Source organism: Anguilla anguilla, chromosome 4 (genome assembly GCF_013347855.1).
Source record: "Anguilla anguilla isolate fAngAng1 chromosome 4, fAngAng1.pri, whole genome shotgun sequence".
Classification (NCBI taxonomy): Eukaryota; Metazoa; Chordata; class Actinopteri; order Anguilliformes; family Anguillidae; genus Anguilla; species Anguilla anguilla.
The window spans coordinates 63,373,580-63,388,190 of NC_049204.1; the positions used below are offsets into that span (position 1 = coordinate 63,373,580).

Here is a 14,611-nt window from a genome sequence, read left to right on the forward strand (position 1 = left end):
AATTTGCGTCCCACATCAATGGTCGTACAGTAGATTGCAGGGCTCTGCGGTGTTATTTGCGTAACGTCCCACGTCTTCTCTATTCTTTCTCGAGTGCTGCGAGTGCTCCTACCGCATCAAACACAGAATAATCGTTCAATAAACAAACATTCGATTTTCACATTAACAGTTATCTCCCCTCTACCCTGAAACATTAAACCAGTTATGCATTTCATTGTATTCTCGTTGTTTTTGTTATTGTTATTGCTAATGGTTTCTTCCTGTCGTGTAAGCCCACGTGTATCTTTAAGTACACTAACATCCTTTAAGGTAAAAAAAATTCTCATTTGGCTCGAGGGTGTTTCATAAAAGATTTGCCAAAGGTGCCTCAACAAAGTACTGAGTAATGCTAGCAGTAAATCTCAATGTGCCAATATAACGAAAACTGGATTAATAATAGAAGGATCACACGACTTACTGCGGTATCGCCAAATCTTCCAAAAGGCGACGGCGGAGCATATTAGGAACACCAAGGCAACCCCGGTGTGGCGTAGCGGCCCCAGAGTCCGTTCCAAGCTCGTTGGTGCACTACGCAGAAAAGACTGGTTTGAGTGTCATTCAGTGAGCGCACCACAGATAAGGTTTAACTGCATTATCTCCTCAATACTGTTGCACTTCAGAACTTATTTCCAAGCATCTGGTTGAGCCTCAGTGTCTTCCCTTCAGCACACACAAATCTGCAGACAGCAAAAGCACCGAATAAGCTCAAGTGTAGCAATTCGAATCTCTTTGAGTGTAGCTACTGTCTCAAGGTCAACAACCCGCCTGCCTACAGGAAGTGGGACAGATGCTCACAGACACTTCAGAGGGATGTACATAGACTGGCCTCACACACTGAAAGGGGAAAAGCTAAGGGGAGAACACAAAACTCACCCAGAACACTCCTGGCTTCCGTGTTCTGGACAACTGGTCTTATTGACAATAGAAGGTGCTTCTGTTGTGATGACCAGTGTGTACTGCTTGTGTGCTTCAGAGGGAGATGTGATGGCATCTGTTAGCAAACACAAAGTTAACTAGAGGAGTGCACTCAGTAGAGTGCAGATCTCCGCCAGGCGTTAGCTTTGCTGATGCAACAATAGAGGCTACACAATCAATGCAACCAGACAAGTACAATATTACAAGTTTACCATGTGCCACTGAAAATCCCAAAAAGGCCGATTCAATGAAGTAACGTTGAAGGTGGTGACATGTTAGCTAATTTCATTCATATCAACCACGCTAGACAGAGCTAACGTTGACGTGATAGTTTGGCACTTTCGTTTCAAATCTGGACATGAACAATGTGGACAGGAACAAATAGAATATTACAAGTTTACCATGTGCCACTGAAAATCCCAAAAATGCCAATTCAGTGAAGTAACACTAAAGGTGGTGACATGTTAGCTAATTTCATTCATATCAGCCACGATGTGTTAGACAGAGCTAATGTTGACGTTATAGTCCGGCACTTTCGTCTCAAATCTGGAAAGGCGATGTAAAATATTAATTTCAACGTGAAAATGCCAACAAAAGAATTGCCACAGAGTCAAACATTAACGTACCCCGTTAGTTGGCAGATTATTTTGTTGGCACTTTAATGTAATAATCTCAAAGATTTTCATTAAAATAAATGTCTGTTAAGTCACTATCTATCGCCAAATTAGGTAACACAATGGTGATTGAGCCTATTATTATATTAATTTATATAATTATTATTATAATAATTTATGATTAAAGAACTGGGTGTCTGTGGCGTCATTCCCGGGAAAAAATCACAAGCGGCGCATAGTTAGTGACGCGTTTTCCATCACCCATCAGTGGTTGGTCCACCAGAGAGAGTAGGCGGAGCTAAAGCAACAGACTCGCTCTTCAACTCACTTGTGTGTGAGCGGCATACTGTTTTTTTCGGTGTCTGCTAGCATTACAATAACAGAGAAGGGGAGGGGAGGGGAGGGGCGGCGGTGGTGGTTATGGAACCCTAAAAAGGTTTTGTGTAACATGAGAGGTCATATTACTTGTTGTTGTAGATTTCGTATTACATTTGATGACAATGTAACGTTACTAAATTACATAGCTATTTGCACAGCTAACGCTAGCTACCGGACCATGTCAAGAAAGACAACATTAGTTTAGACAACGTTGCGCACAGTATCCATCTCTCATATCAGGTAACATTGCGTTAGCTAGCTAGCTAATGTAATTAACACAATCTAATGTCAGCTAACAATTAGAAAAAAAGCTAGCTAACGCTACCGACTGGTACCGACCTCGAAAACCGTCTCTCGAATGCAATGCTACCTTGCTGCAACGTTGCAGTGTAGCTAACTAAAGGCCAGTTCAGATCAATGATTCGCAATGAGACTGGATGCAACTTGCAAAATTCCAAGACGTCTGATTGTAAACGTTCTAAAACTGCACTTGGCGATTTGACAAGGTGGGTCTTCTGAGACCCCAGGGCAGGCAACGGCTCTGCTACTAACCAGTTCACACCGCTGCAATTTTCTCTGCAACATTCTAAAACCGTTTCGTCTCGTTGCGAATCATTGATATAAACTGGCCTTAACTTTACCGTTATTTACATTGCCATCAAGTTCATCAATATATTATAATGATTGGAATAAAGCCAGGATATAGGTGGAGCAGTGCCCGGTCTGATTTTTGTGTAAAGATATCAAGCCGGAGAAAACTAAATAAAAGAATACGGCAGTATAGATTAGCGTTGTTATTATTTTATTACGCTTCCTCACGTGTTCCTTCAGCCTTGATTCCCTTTTTTGATGAAATCTCCTTATTATGATTGCTAATTTAACACCCAGCTCAGCTTTATTCTTGAACAGTTTAGTTAGCAAAACCAGAAACACCAGGGGTAACATGTTTAAAAAATATCATCATTCGACGATCATTCACGAAAAAGACTGCCTATTGTGCACGAGATACATAATTGCGTAAGCCACAGCGAAACCCAGTGGATAAAGAACGTTTGTGGAAATTGATCATCTCTAATTCTACCCCAGGTCTGCTACAGCATTTTAACCCGGCTCGGCAGTGTAAAGACAGTTTAAGTTAGCCTAATGTTAGACAACGAATAAGTATGTACATAACGTTACTTTTATAACAACCATTTTTTACCGAGTAAATAGTGTTTTTGTTGGCGTGGCCCAGGTGCCAACTGACTGACGTCACACAGGCGACACTGGTTGGATCCGGTTGGATCTATGGGAAGTGAGGTCCAAAAACATACCTGCAATTACCGCTTCTTGCCATTGGTACCGCCAAAGAGAACGAAATGGAAATCTTCGAGATTGTAACTTTAACGTTGAAATTAACATTGTACATCGCTGGTCTTTCATTCCAAACGGAAGCAGTTGTTGATCACTTGCGGCTCCTAACGGCTGGTTAGGAGGAGTTAGCAGTCAATGTATTTCAATGGACAATGATCAAAATTTATTCAAATAAAATACTTGTCGTTGACTGATTTGCAAAATATTCCAGAATTCAGGTCCTTGGCCTGCTGTCAGCATGCACAACAAGTATTAGGCTGATCGGCCCAGTAGTATGCAAGATTAGCTGCGGACAGATATGTTCTTTTGTTGTTGTGATGATCGATATGTTGTTCTCGTGGGACTGAAAGGAGGAGTCACGAGTCAATGGTATCCGTTGATAAATTCCAGACTGCACAGCTGCCCTTTATTTTTGACCTTAAGTTATACTTCTAACATAGAAATCAAAACTTATTTAGGATAAATTACAAAACATCTGTTACAATATTTTACAGTGTGCCCCAGTCTTAAAGTCCTAACAAAAGCGAACATAGGCAAACAAGTTAATGTCAAGTGAAGTTTCTCTCCATTTTTTATGGCGTTATTTTGTGTGTGTGTGTGTGTGTGTGTGCTGTAAAAATGGGGTTTTTAAAGATACAGTCTGCACAGCACTACAACAGAGCGCTGGCAGAAAGTGGTGAAAAAATTTCACAACAGGCCATGTACACCCGTCTGTTTTTTAAATCCTGCCTGAGAGAGAGAGAAATAGAAAAAATGTAATATGCAATGATAAAATTCATTGTTATACAGGCTTGTATTGGGTTCCTTACATCTGGTGACTGTGGTTGTTGTAGTTTGTGATTGTGACTGCCAACATCTTTGAGGTTGAAGGCTTGGTGGCTGTAGCTGATGTGGTTGCTGTGCTAACTGGAAGAGATGTGCATAGTGCTCTTGATGTTACACATTGGGTTGCTATGAAGTGTCAGAAGAGAAAACACCATTTATACCCATCTGTTTTTCAACCCTCACTGACGGGAAGTGAGAGAAAAGACCATTTAATATTCTATGATTAAATGCATTGTTATACAAGTTTGTTTAATTTAAGTTCCTTACTTGTGGTGACTGTGGTAGTAATAGTTTTCTGAGTGACAGTGATGTGAACAGGGATCTGTAGTTCTCCTGCAGCACACCAATACCAGCCAGCATCTTCTCTGTTCAGCTCCCTCATCGTCACAATGAAGACCTTTTTAGAGCGGTTGTCTTTGATATCTGCTCTTCCAGAGTTCACTGTCACACAGGAGCCCTCAGCCCTGCACCACTTCTTCATGCTGCTCGGTTCATCATAGTGACACTGCACACTGACATGGCCCCCTTCCACACCGGTCACCTCCTGCTGGGCAACCCAAAGTCCAGGAGTGCCTGAATAAAAACATGGAATTTAAATATAAACATAAAACATTGTATCTATGAAGTTCCCCCAAAATCCCAAATCAAAATAAACTGCCACTCGAAGGCCAAAGAAAATAATTTCCATACTATCATAAACACAACCTGGGAGTTGGTTGCAAAAAAGTACTATTAAAGTTGCCACCACACTCATATTCCTTACGTAGACTCAAAAGGAACCAATGGTTTTGCAGAGTTTGTATATTTGAACACACATGCCAGCACTTTTACAAGTTTTGGAAAAACTCAGTGTTGCTAGGATAGCTGCTAGGTTCATGCATTTATCCCCAGTGCAACCGTCTACAGTAGAAAGTACTGTGCATGGTGAGGTGGAAAATATGGTGAGAAGTGAAGATGATTATTAAGACGATGGAAGCAGGTCTTGCTGAGTGCAGTGTGTGCTGCAGCCATCTTACCTGCAGTGACAGACAGGTACAGACGTGTGCCCTCATCTCCACCCGCATTGCTCTCTACACAACACCAGTAATATCTAGAGTTCTCTGTCTTCAGATTTGTCATGGTAACAGTGAAGACATGATGGGTGGCGTAATCAGTGATTGATGTGTCACCTCTGACTTTTGGCGAGTCAGTGCGTACGATGGTGTGACATGGCGACCACGCTGACCTCTGACACCAGTATTTCACATGCTTTTCATATTTCCTATCATAGTGGCATGGGATGGTGACAGATCTTCCACTCTGTACAGCTACATTACTCACTGTGGACACAGCGTCAGCACCTGCAGAGAAACACACACTTCATCAGTTTGGGTTCATTTTATTGTCAGAACAGAGTAAAGCGCAGTCTGTAGAGCAGCTGACTCTCAGGGTATGTGTGAATCCCCCTGGAGGTTCAACCCCCTGCCAGGGCACCTTCTGATTGGAGATCCCCTCTCTATCTGTGACTCTCTGCTTTCTCCCATCTGAATAAAGTACAGCCCATCCTTATCTGGTCCACATAAAGCAGTCTTGGTGAAATGTGGTGTTTTGCCCTCTGTGAGTGGTGTGCCCTCCTTACTGAGTGCAAACATCACTAATGCTCTTATTCATTTGAACACACCATGACAATAAGTGTAACCGACACACTGCATCTAAGAAAAATTTTGTCTAACACACCAACATCAAATTGTTATGATGATCTTGCAACTCAATTAATTCCCTGGAGCTCGTTTTTAAACGTTTTAAAATTATTTTTTAAAATTATAATGCATCATACAAATGAAAAACTAATACATAAGCAACTTTACTCAGATTGAAGCTATTCATCTTGAATTCACAAATGCCCAAAATCTGAATACAAATAACTTTTTGAGTAATGGTGTCCTACACATTCTTGACAGTAATATTCTGTCATTTTTATTTTTCCTTTACGTATACGTAGTCTCATAACATTGAAATAACTTTTATAAGACAGAAAAGCAGTCACACACTTAATACCTTTACAGACACAAAAGAAAGAATAAGAGTAACGCGGTACAAGAAAAACGTGGAACAATGGTACCAGCAAAATTAAAAACATTTACACTCAGGATCTGTATTGCAGTTACCCCACTTTTGATCAAGATCCAGTTTATTCAGGGATGTGTTCCATTACCTCCAAGTATAATAAAAGCAGCTTTGTAACTGCAGTATTACATTAAATTACAATCACTTAGACACTGTTATCCAGAGCAGCATACAGAAGTGGAGATGTACATCACTCTGGTGAAATTGGGCGTTTGGGGATGGGGAATTTAAAAAGCATCTTTTGCTGACTGCTCGCTTGGCAAACGTGCCATAAGGCACCACAAACACAATTCGAATCCGATCCACCCCAGTACTGACAGTGGCCAACAGCCCTGCAGGGGCGCCTCACAATTGGTTATATGGGCAAGGGGATATATATGAGGGATTTGTTTGGCAGGGGAAGCACTGCTCGCTACTTGAGCAACCGTGAGGCTGGCTCTCTGCGCACGCGTATAAATGGGTCTCCTCCACCCCTGCTCTGGAATGCGTGTGCAGCTTGTGGCTGTGGTGTGAAAAGAAGCAGCTGGCTGGGACTGTGTGTTTCAGAGAACAACCCGAGACGAGTTTCTTCACTCTCCCGAGGTGGTGTCATTACCTGAACAGTGGATGTGCATCCACAGAGTCACTCTGTTTCTGGGTCAGGTGTCATTTGTACGTATTGACCGTTTTATTGGATAAAAAACTAAGCATGCACAACTGAGTGCTTATTCGCTTAGGATCTGCGTCGGACATTATTACCCATTATTAGCATGCTGGCTAAAGCTGTACAAGCTAAGTAGTTAGCTAACATCCATCATTCTGGAAATTACAACAGCAACGGGCATATTTGCGCATTCTTGTACATGGTTTGTTAAATGGATATTCTAAATTTGGGTGGGACTGGAGACGCAAACTTAATTTTTAAAAATGAATTTAAAATTCACTTAAAATTCTAAGAAAGAGCCTGGAAATAACAGAAATGCAAGTGGACCAAAGGTAAGACAGGAGTTTCTGTATGATTTTAGAAAATCGAGCACCAGAGTTGAGGCCTAGGTGCAGTTAAGGAGGTCCAGCCCCCTCTCGTGTATAAGATGCAACTGTGTGTGAATGACCTGGCACTTATGAAATGGAGAGCACCATGGTACACTGCATCGGAACACACAGATAAGTAACAGCAGCATCTATACACAGAATGGCATCATAAATTAAGCCTAAATTTAAATTACAGGTTTAAATATATATATATATATATATATAGTAGCCTATGGAAGCTAATTCTTGCTTCCATGAAAAAAGGCCAACATATTTTAGAACATACTCATTGGATGGCAGTACCTTCACAGGTTCAGAAGCCCCAGAAAATAATGTGTGCAAAAGAGCTAACAAACAGGTGTGCTCTCCTTCCACTCACAGTATATCATTTTACCATTAGAGTCTGCAGAACAGCATTATTTCCTGTGGCTAAACCTCTCTGCTCACCACAGTAAAGAACACAGCGCATTTTCCTGTGGGGTTGAAGCTATTTCCGTGAGAGTATTCATACTTACAGAACAATACCATAGCAACTTCACTTTCAGTTAATGCTCAGAGCTATTGTAATCAGGCAAAGTATGTGAAGGGTTGGCTTTACTTAGAATATCACGCATACTGATATGGGACATGAATCATGATTTTATTGTTTTTAGACAGTTAAAAAAATATATTATCTATTAAAATACAGGTTGTTATTTTTTGGGTTTACATTGCTTTTAGTGATTATGAATGGGAAGCGAGGTTTTTAGCGAGACTACGTTCTGGTTTTCCTGAGAGTAACAATGATGCTCTCAACTGCAATTCACTGTGCCGGAAAAGTAACGTAATATAATGGATTCCATTGCACAAATACACAATGCACAAACTTTACATTTTCATCAGTTCAGATTCATGAAAAGGCCTTTTACATGAATTGGTTTCAATGGCTTTGTCAATATGAAAGAAAGGAGCATCAATTAAAATGTTTTTTAAAGAAACAAAAAGAGAAACGGCCATGAATTGCAGACAAACATAGTTTCTTGTGGCTTCATAAATTCTTTTTTAAACTGTGATTTTTATTCATCGAAAATTAATTTCGTAAGAAAGTAAACTTGCCTAGGGCAAGTAAAAAGAGAAGCAATTGTACTCAGATAATATTTTAAATCACAAAAAAATCATTTTCATTTCATTATAGTCATTTAAACATGTAAACTCCAAACTTCAGTATAACTCAATAATTAATATTCATGTCACAGACAGTCTCACTGCTACAATGCTCCAGTATTCAGTACACAGCGAGAAATGAGTCCTACCTGACCATAGAGAGAGGAAGATGATGGAGAGGAAGAGTAGCTGAGTGGGAGCCATATGTGTGTGATACCAGTTTGTGTGTGTGTGTGTGTGTGTGTTTGTGTGTGTAAGTCTGTATGTCCGTTAGAGGGTTCAGCTCTTTTTAACATGATTCTCACTTCCTGTTCCTCTCAGTCCCCACCTCTTTGGTCCCTCATGCTCTGTAATCTGTGCTCTCCCAGTGACCAAAGCAGGATATCTATCATTATCATTTCCTGCATCTTTATGAATTATCTTTTCACTATTGGATGTTTTATTTATTATCAGCTATATGTATTATATTGTTAACTTTATAATACATATAAAACAGGGATAAAAGTCAGCTTTCAGCCAAGAATTCGCTGACTGATTGAATATGATACAACACAGGACCTCTGAGCATGTCGTAAATATTGAGCTCCTCAGTTTGTTGGCTTTTGAATACATTCAGAGTTCTTACATTCATGAAGACATGAACAACTTAGAATTATACTTTTTTTTGTGCCAGTCAGCTATACCATATTAATTTAATCATCTAGCAAAGATATGAACATTTTTAGTTTGTCCAGCAGAGGGCATAAGTATATTATTACGTAGCGAAAATGAAAGTATCCTTTTTTATCCAGCAGAGGGAAGCAGAGTCAAACATTTGAAATGGGATAAATGGCTTCATTTGCATTTGATGGGAATCCTCAGGTTCCTCACGTTGCAGAGCATCCAGGCCTTTTCCCTTGTGTATATAAACCAATTAACTCTTCTTGTACAGTTCAGTTGGGACATTTGTTGGGATTCAGGAATACTTTATTATTGTTTGCTTTTGTAACCAATTTTAAACAGGCTTCATTGTAAGGAACTCATTGGGAATTATATATCATAATGCAGACAACATTTACCTTCTGTAAATATGTGTAGCTTGTTACAGTACATAGTCAAAAAAAAAAGTTTAAGTCATATGTGCACTATTACCATTATTAATAAACATCATCATATATAATTAAAATAGGATAAAAACTGTAGCAATGTGGTGATAGGTACAGATATTGAGGAGTTAAAGCTGAGGCTGGACCGATTCTGGTGATGATGACATCAGAGCGACTCTACATCTAATAAACAACGGAAAAACACAATTTCGTCATGCTATTTGTATAGATAGGGAAATCCTGTACTTTGATTGATCAAAAAAAAAAACTTTGCGTACCACATCCATGGTCAGTAGATTGCAGGGCTCTGCGGTGTTATTTGCGTAACGTCCCACGTCTTCTCTATTCTTTCTCGAGTGCTGCGCTTCTACCGCATCAAACACAGAATAATCGTTCAATAAACAAACATTCGATTTTCACATTAACAGTTATCTCCCCTCTACCCAGAAACATTAAACCAGTTATGCATTTCATTGTATTCTCGTTGTTTGTTGTATTGTTATTGCCAATGATTCCTTCCTATCCCATGTGCCCAAGTACACAAACATCCTTCAAGGTAAAAAAAATTCTCATTTGGCTTGAGGGTGTTTCATACAAGATTTGCCAAAGGTGCCTCAAGAAAGTACTGAGTGATGCTAGCAGTAAACCTCCATGTGCCAGTATAACGAAAACTGGATTAATAATAGAAGGATCACACGACTTACTGCGGTATCGCCAAATCTTCCAAAAGGCGACGGCGGAGCATATTAGGAACACCAAGGCAACCCCGGTGTGGCGTAGCGGCCCCAGAGTCCGTTCCAAGCTCGTCGGTGCACTACGCGGAAGAGACTGGTTTGAGTGTCATTCAGTGAGCGCACCACAGATTATGTTTCTGTATTATCTCCTCAGTAGTGTCGCACTTTGGAATTTATTTCCAAGCCTCTGGTTGCACATCAGTGTGTTCCCTGCAGGCAGCAAAAGCACTGAATGAGCTCCAGTGCAGCTGCGGTCTCATGGTGAACAACCCGCCTGCTTACAGGAAGTGGGAAAGATGCTCACAGACACATCAGAGGGGATGTACATAGACTGGCCTCACACACTGAAAGAGGAAAAGCTAAGGGGAGAACACAAAACTAATCTGGAACACGGCTGGCTTCCGTGTTCTGGCCAGTAGACGTAGAAGAGTAGAACACATTAGAATACCCTTCTGTTGTGCTGGTCAGTTTGTTGTTCTCTTGGGGTTCGAGAGAGAGTTGAGATGGTATCAGTCAGCAAGTGCAAAGCCCAGTCTGAAATTTTACCCATTATTTTTATTTTTTTTAACTCACTGTATTTCTTCCAGGTAACAGTAGCAACAGTTGCTGCCAGCAACAGTATCCCTGATGTCATCAGGACGATTATGAGGTCTGAAGGGCTTAACAGCAGTAACAGGGTGCATGAAATTTAAACTCAGCGGCATGCTTTAGGGTCATATATCCACATTACGGGATTCCAGTACTACTGCTGCTGAAAGAAATGAGAAGCTCTGCTCTGAAATGATGCTGCATTTGAGCTGAATATCTGGTTTCATAACATTTTATTTCATAAAAATATATTTGTAAAGATACAAAATTTATCTTCTTTTACTTTTTTATTTTCACCCGCATTTTAAATGTCAAAATGAGATTCAGGGGTCATGTTAACACACGGTGTGCTTTGTTTGCACCACAGACTTGCACCACAACAAAATAATAACTCCAGTTTCTTTGAGGCAATCATCTTTCGGTATCTGACACTGTGCTCTCTATTGATCATATTTACACAGCCTTAGCGTAGCTGTAGGAGGACGCCTCATTGACTTTGAAAGAGCAATGAATTCTGGGGGCACATTAGTCAGGAAAAGCAGTCATTTTATTAAAGAATAATGGGGGTCCAACATCCTATTAAAATTTTTAAACTATGTTACTTTTATTATTGTTATTATTATTATTATTATTATTATTATTATTATTATTATTCGTTTTTTCTTTATAAATACCTTACCTATTGTTGTAAGTGGTTGTGGGTGGAAGAGATGACCGAGGTATTGTGACTGCCAACATCTTTGAGGTTGAAGGCTTGGTGGCTGTAGCTGATGTGGTTCCTGTGCTAACTGGAAGAGATGTGCATAGTGCTCTTGATGTTACACATTGGGTTGCTATGAAGTGTCAGAAGAGAAAACACCATTTATACCCGTCTATTTTTTAACGCTCACTGACAGGAAGTGACAGAAAAAACCATTTAGAATTGTATGATAAAATGCATTGTTATACAGGTTTGTTTGATTTGAGTTCCTTACTTGTGGTGACTGTAGTAGTAGGAGTTTTCTGAGAGACAGTGATGTGAACAGGGATCTGTAGGTCTTCAGTAGCACACCAATACCAGCCTGTGTCCTCCCTGTTCAGCTCCCTCATCATCACAATGAAGACATTTTCAGAGCGGTCATCTTTGATCTCTGATCTTCCAGATTTAGCAGAATTCACTTCCACACAGGAGCCCTCAGCCCTGCACCACTTCTTCATGCTGCTTGGATAATTAGTGTGACACTGCACATTGACATGGCCCCCTTCCACACCAGTCATCTCCTGCTGGTCAACCCAGAGTCCAGGATCTGAATAAAAACCATAGATAAAAAGACAAAAATATAGAGCATTGTATCTGTTAGGTTTTCCCCAAAATAAAAATAAACTGCACTTTAAAGCCACTCAAAGTCAAAAGCAAATAATTTCCATATTCTCATGGATTCATGCTGGCAGTAGATTGCAAAGAAAGTACCATTAAAGTTGCCACCCCACTCTCATTCGTTGTGTAGAGTCACAAACAAACATGGCAGCACTTTTATATGTTTTGGATAAACTCAGTGTTGCTAGGATAACCGCTAGGTTAACCCATTTACCCCCAGTGCAGCATTCTACAGTAGAACGTTCTGAGCAGCATATGATTGAAAATCATCAAGTGAAGATGCTGTTATTAAGAGGTTGGGAAGCAGGTCTCAATGAGTGCAGTGTGTGCTGAAGCCATCTTACCTGCACTGACAGACAGGTAGAGACGTTTGCCCTTATCTCTACCACCATCATTGATCTCTATACCACTCCAGTAAAATCCAGTGTGTCGCTTCGTCAGATTTTTTATGGTAATAGTGAAGACATGCTGGGTGGGGTCATCAGTGATTGATGTGTCACCTCTGACTGTTGGAGAGTCAGTGCGTAGTACAATACGACATATGTTCCAATCTGACCCCCGACACCAATACTTCACATGCTTTTCATATTTCTTATCATAGTGACGTGGGATGGTGACAGATCTTCCATTCTGTACAGCTACAGTTCTCAGTGTGGACACAGCGTCAGCACCTGCAGAGAGAAACACACACTTCATCAGTTTGGGTTCATTTTACCATCACAATGGAGTAAAACTCAGTCTATAAGGCAGCTGACTTCTGATTTGAGATCCCCTCTGTATCTGTTACTCTCTCTGCTTTCTCCCCTGTCTGAATAAACTACATCCCATCCTTATCTGGTCCACATAAAGCAGTCTTGGTGAAATGTGGTGTTTAGCCCTCTGTGAGTGGTGTGCCCTTATTACTGAGTACAGACATCACCAACGCACTTATTCACTCAAACACACCATGACAATAAGTGTAACCAACACATTGGGTCTTAGTAAAATTTGGACTAACACAGCAACATATAGAACAAATTGTTACAATAATCTTGTAATTCAATTCATTCATTAATTTTCAAATGTTTCTTGAACATTCTGTTAAATCGTAGATTTTTGAAAATGATAATGCATTACACAAATGAAAAACTAAAACATAAGCACATTTGGTAATGGTCTCCTACACATCCTTGATAGTAATATTCTGACATTTTTTATTTTTCCTTTACTTATACGTAGCCTCATAACATTGAAATCTCTTTTATAAGACAAAACAGCAGTCGCACACTCAATACCTTTAGAGACACAGAAGAAACATAAGAGTAACGTGGTACAAGAAAAACGTGGAACAATGGTACCAGCAAATAGTGTGATTAAATGCATTTACACTCAGGACCTGTGTTGCAGTTACCCTGCTTTTGCATTCATTCAAAGAGACAAGTGTCAAGATTCAGTTTATTCAAGGATGTGTTCCATTACCACCAAGTCTAATAAAAGCAGCTTTTCAACTGTAGTATTACACTGAATGACAATCACTTAGACAGTCTTATCCAGAGCAGCATACAGAAGTGGAGATGTACATCACTCTGGGGGAAATGGGTGTTTGCGGATGGGGAATTTAAAAGTATATTTTGCTGGCTGCTGGGTGGCTCACAAGTAAAAGCGCCGTAAGCACCACGGTCTCGGTTCAAATCCGACCCGCTCTGGTGCTGACAGTGGCCAACAGCCCTGCAGGGGCGGCACACAGTTGGCTATACGGGCAAAGGGATATATGGGAGGGATTAAACTGGTGGGGATAGCACTGTTTGTTGCTTGAGCGACCCCTATTGTCTGTCCAGGGGCCTGTGGCTGGCTCTCTATGCGCATACGTATAAATGGGTCTCCTCCACCCCTGCTCTGGAATGCGTGTGCAGCTTGTGGTTGAGGTGTGAAAAGAAGCACCGTGTGGGGACCGTGGGACCGTGTGTTTCAGAGAACTAACCCGAGACGAGTGTCTTCACTCTCCCGAGGCGGTGTCATTACCTGAACGGTGGATATGCATCGATAGCGTCTGTCTTATTTTGGTACTGGTGTCATTTGAACATATTGACTGTTTTATTGGATGCAAGACTAAGCATGCATAACTGTGTGCTTATTAGCGTAGGACATTATTACTCATTATTAGCACGCTGGCTAAAGCAGTGCAAGCTAAGTAGTAAGTTAGCATCATCAGTTCTGGTAATTACACCAGCATTTGGGACGTATATGAGAATGCTTGTACATAGTTTGTGAATTGGACATTCCAAATTTTGGTGGGGCAGGAGATGCCAACTTTAAAAATTAATTTACAACTCATTTAAAATTCTAAGAAAGAGCCTGGAAATCACAGTATTACAAGTCGAGCAATGGTAAGATAGGAGTTTTTGAATGATTTTCGAAAATTGGGCAAAATTGAGGCATAGGTGCAGCTAAGGAGGTCAGGCCCCCTTTGGTCTATAAGATGCA

The 14,611-nt window shown here is 40.5% G+C and overlaps 2 protein-coding genes across 3 annotated transcripts in view; both read right to left on the minus strand.

Moving 5' to 3' along the window:
- Positions 1 to 14,611, minus strand: part of LOC118225773 — a 218,164-nt gene that overhangs the window by 34,514 nt on the left and 169,039 nt on the right. The gene's annotated exons all lie outside the window — the stretch shown is intronic.
- The window catches only part of LOC118225172 (polymeric immunoglobulin receptor-like), a 34,664-nt gene that overhangs the window by 17,734 nt on the left and 2,319 nt on the right, over positions 1 to 14,611 (minus strand). The window contains exons 2-3 of one of the 2 annotated variants that reach the window (XM_035413255.1): positions 5,141 to 5,464; positions 2,935 to 2,937 (exon numbers count right to left, since the gene is read on the minus strand). In XM_035413255.1, coding sequence (XP_035269146.1) covers positions 2,935 to 2,937; positions 5,141 to 5,464 — 327 coding nt within the window. Of the gene's footprint in view, positions 1 to 457; positions 570 to 2,934; positions 2,938 to 5,140; positions 5,465 to 14,611 lie in introns of those variants that run through there. The other variant, XM_035413256.1, reaches the window with a different exon arrangement.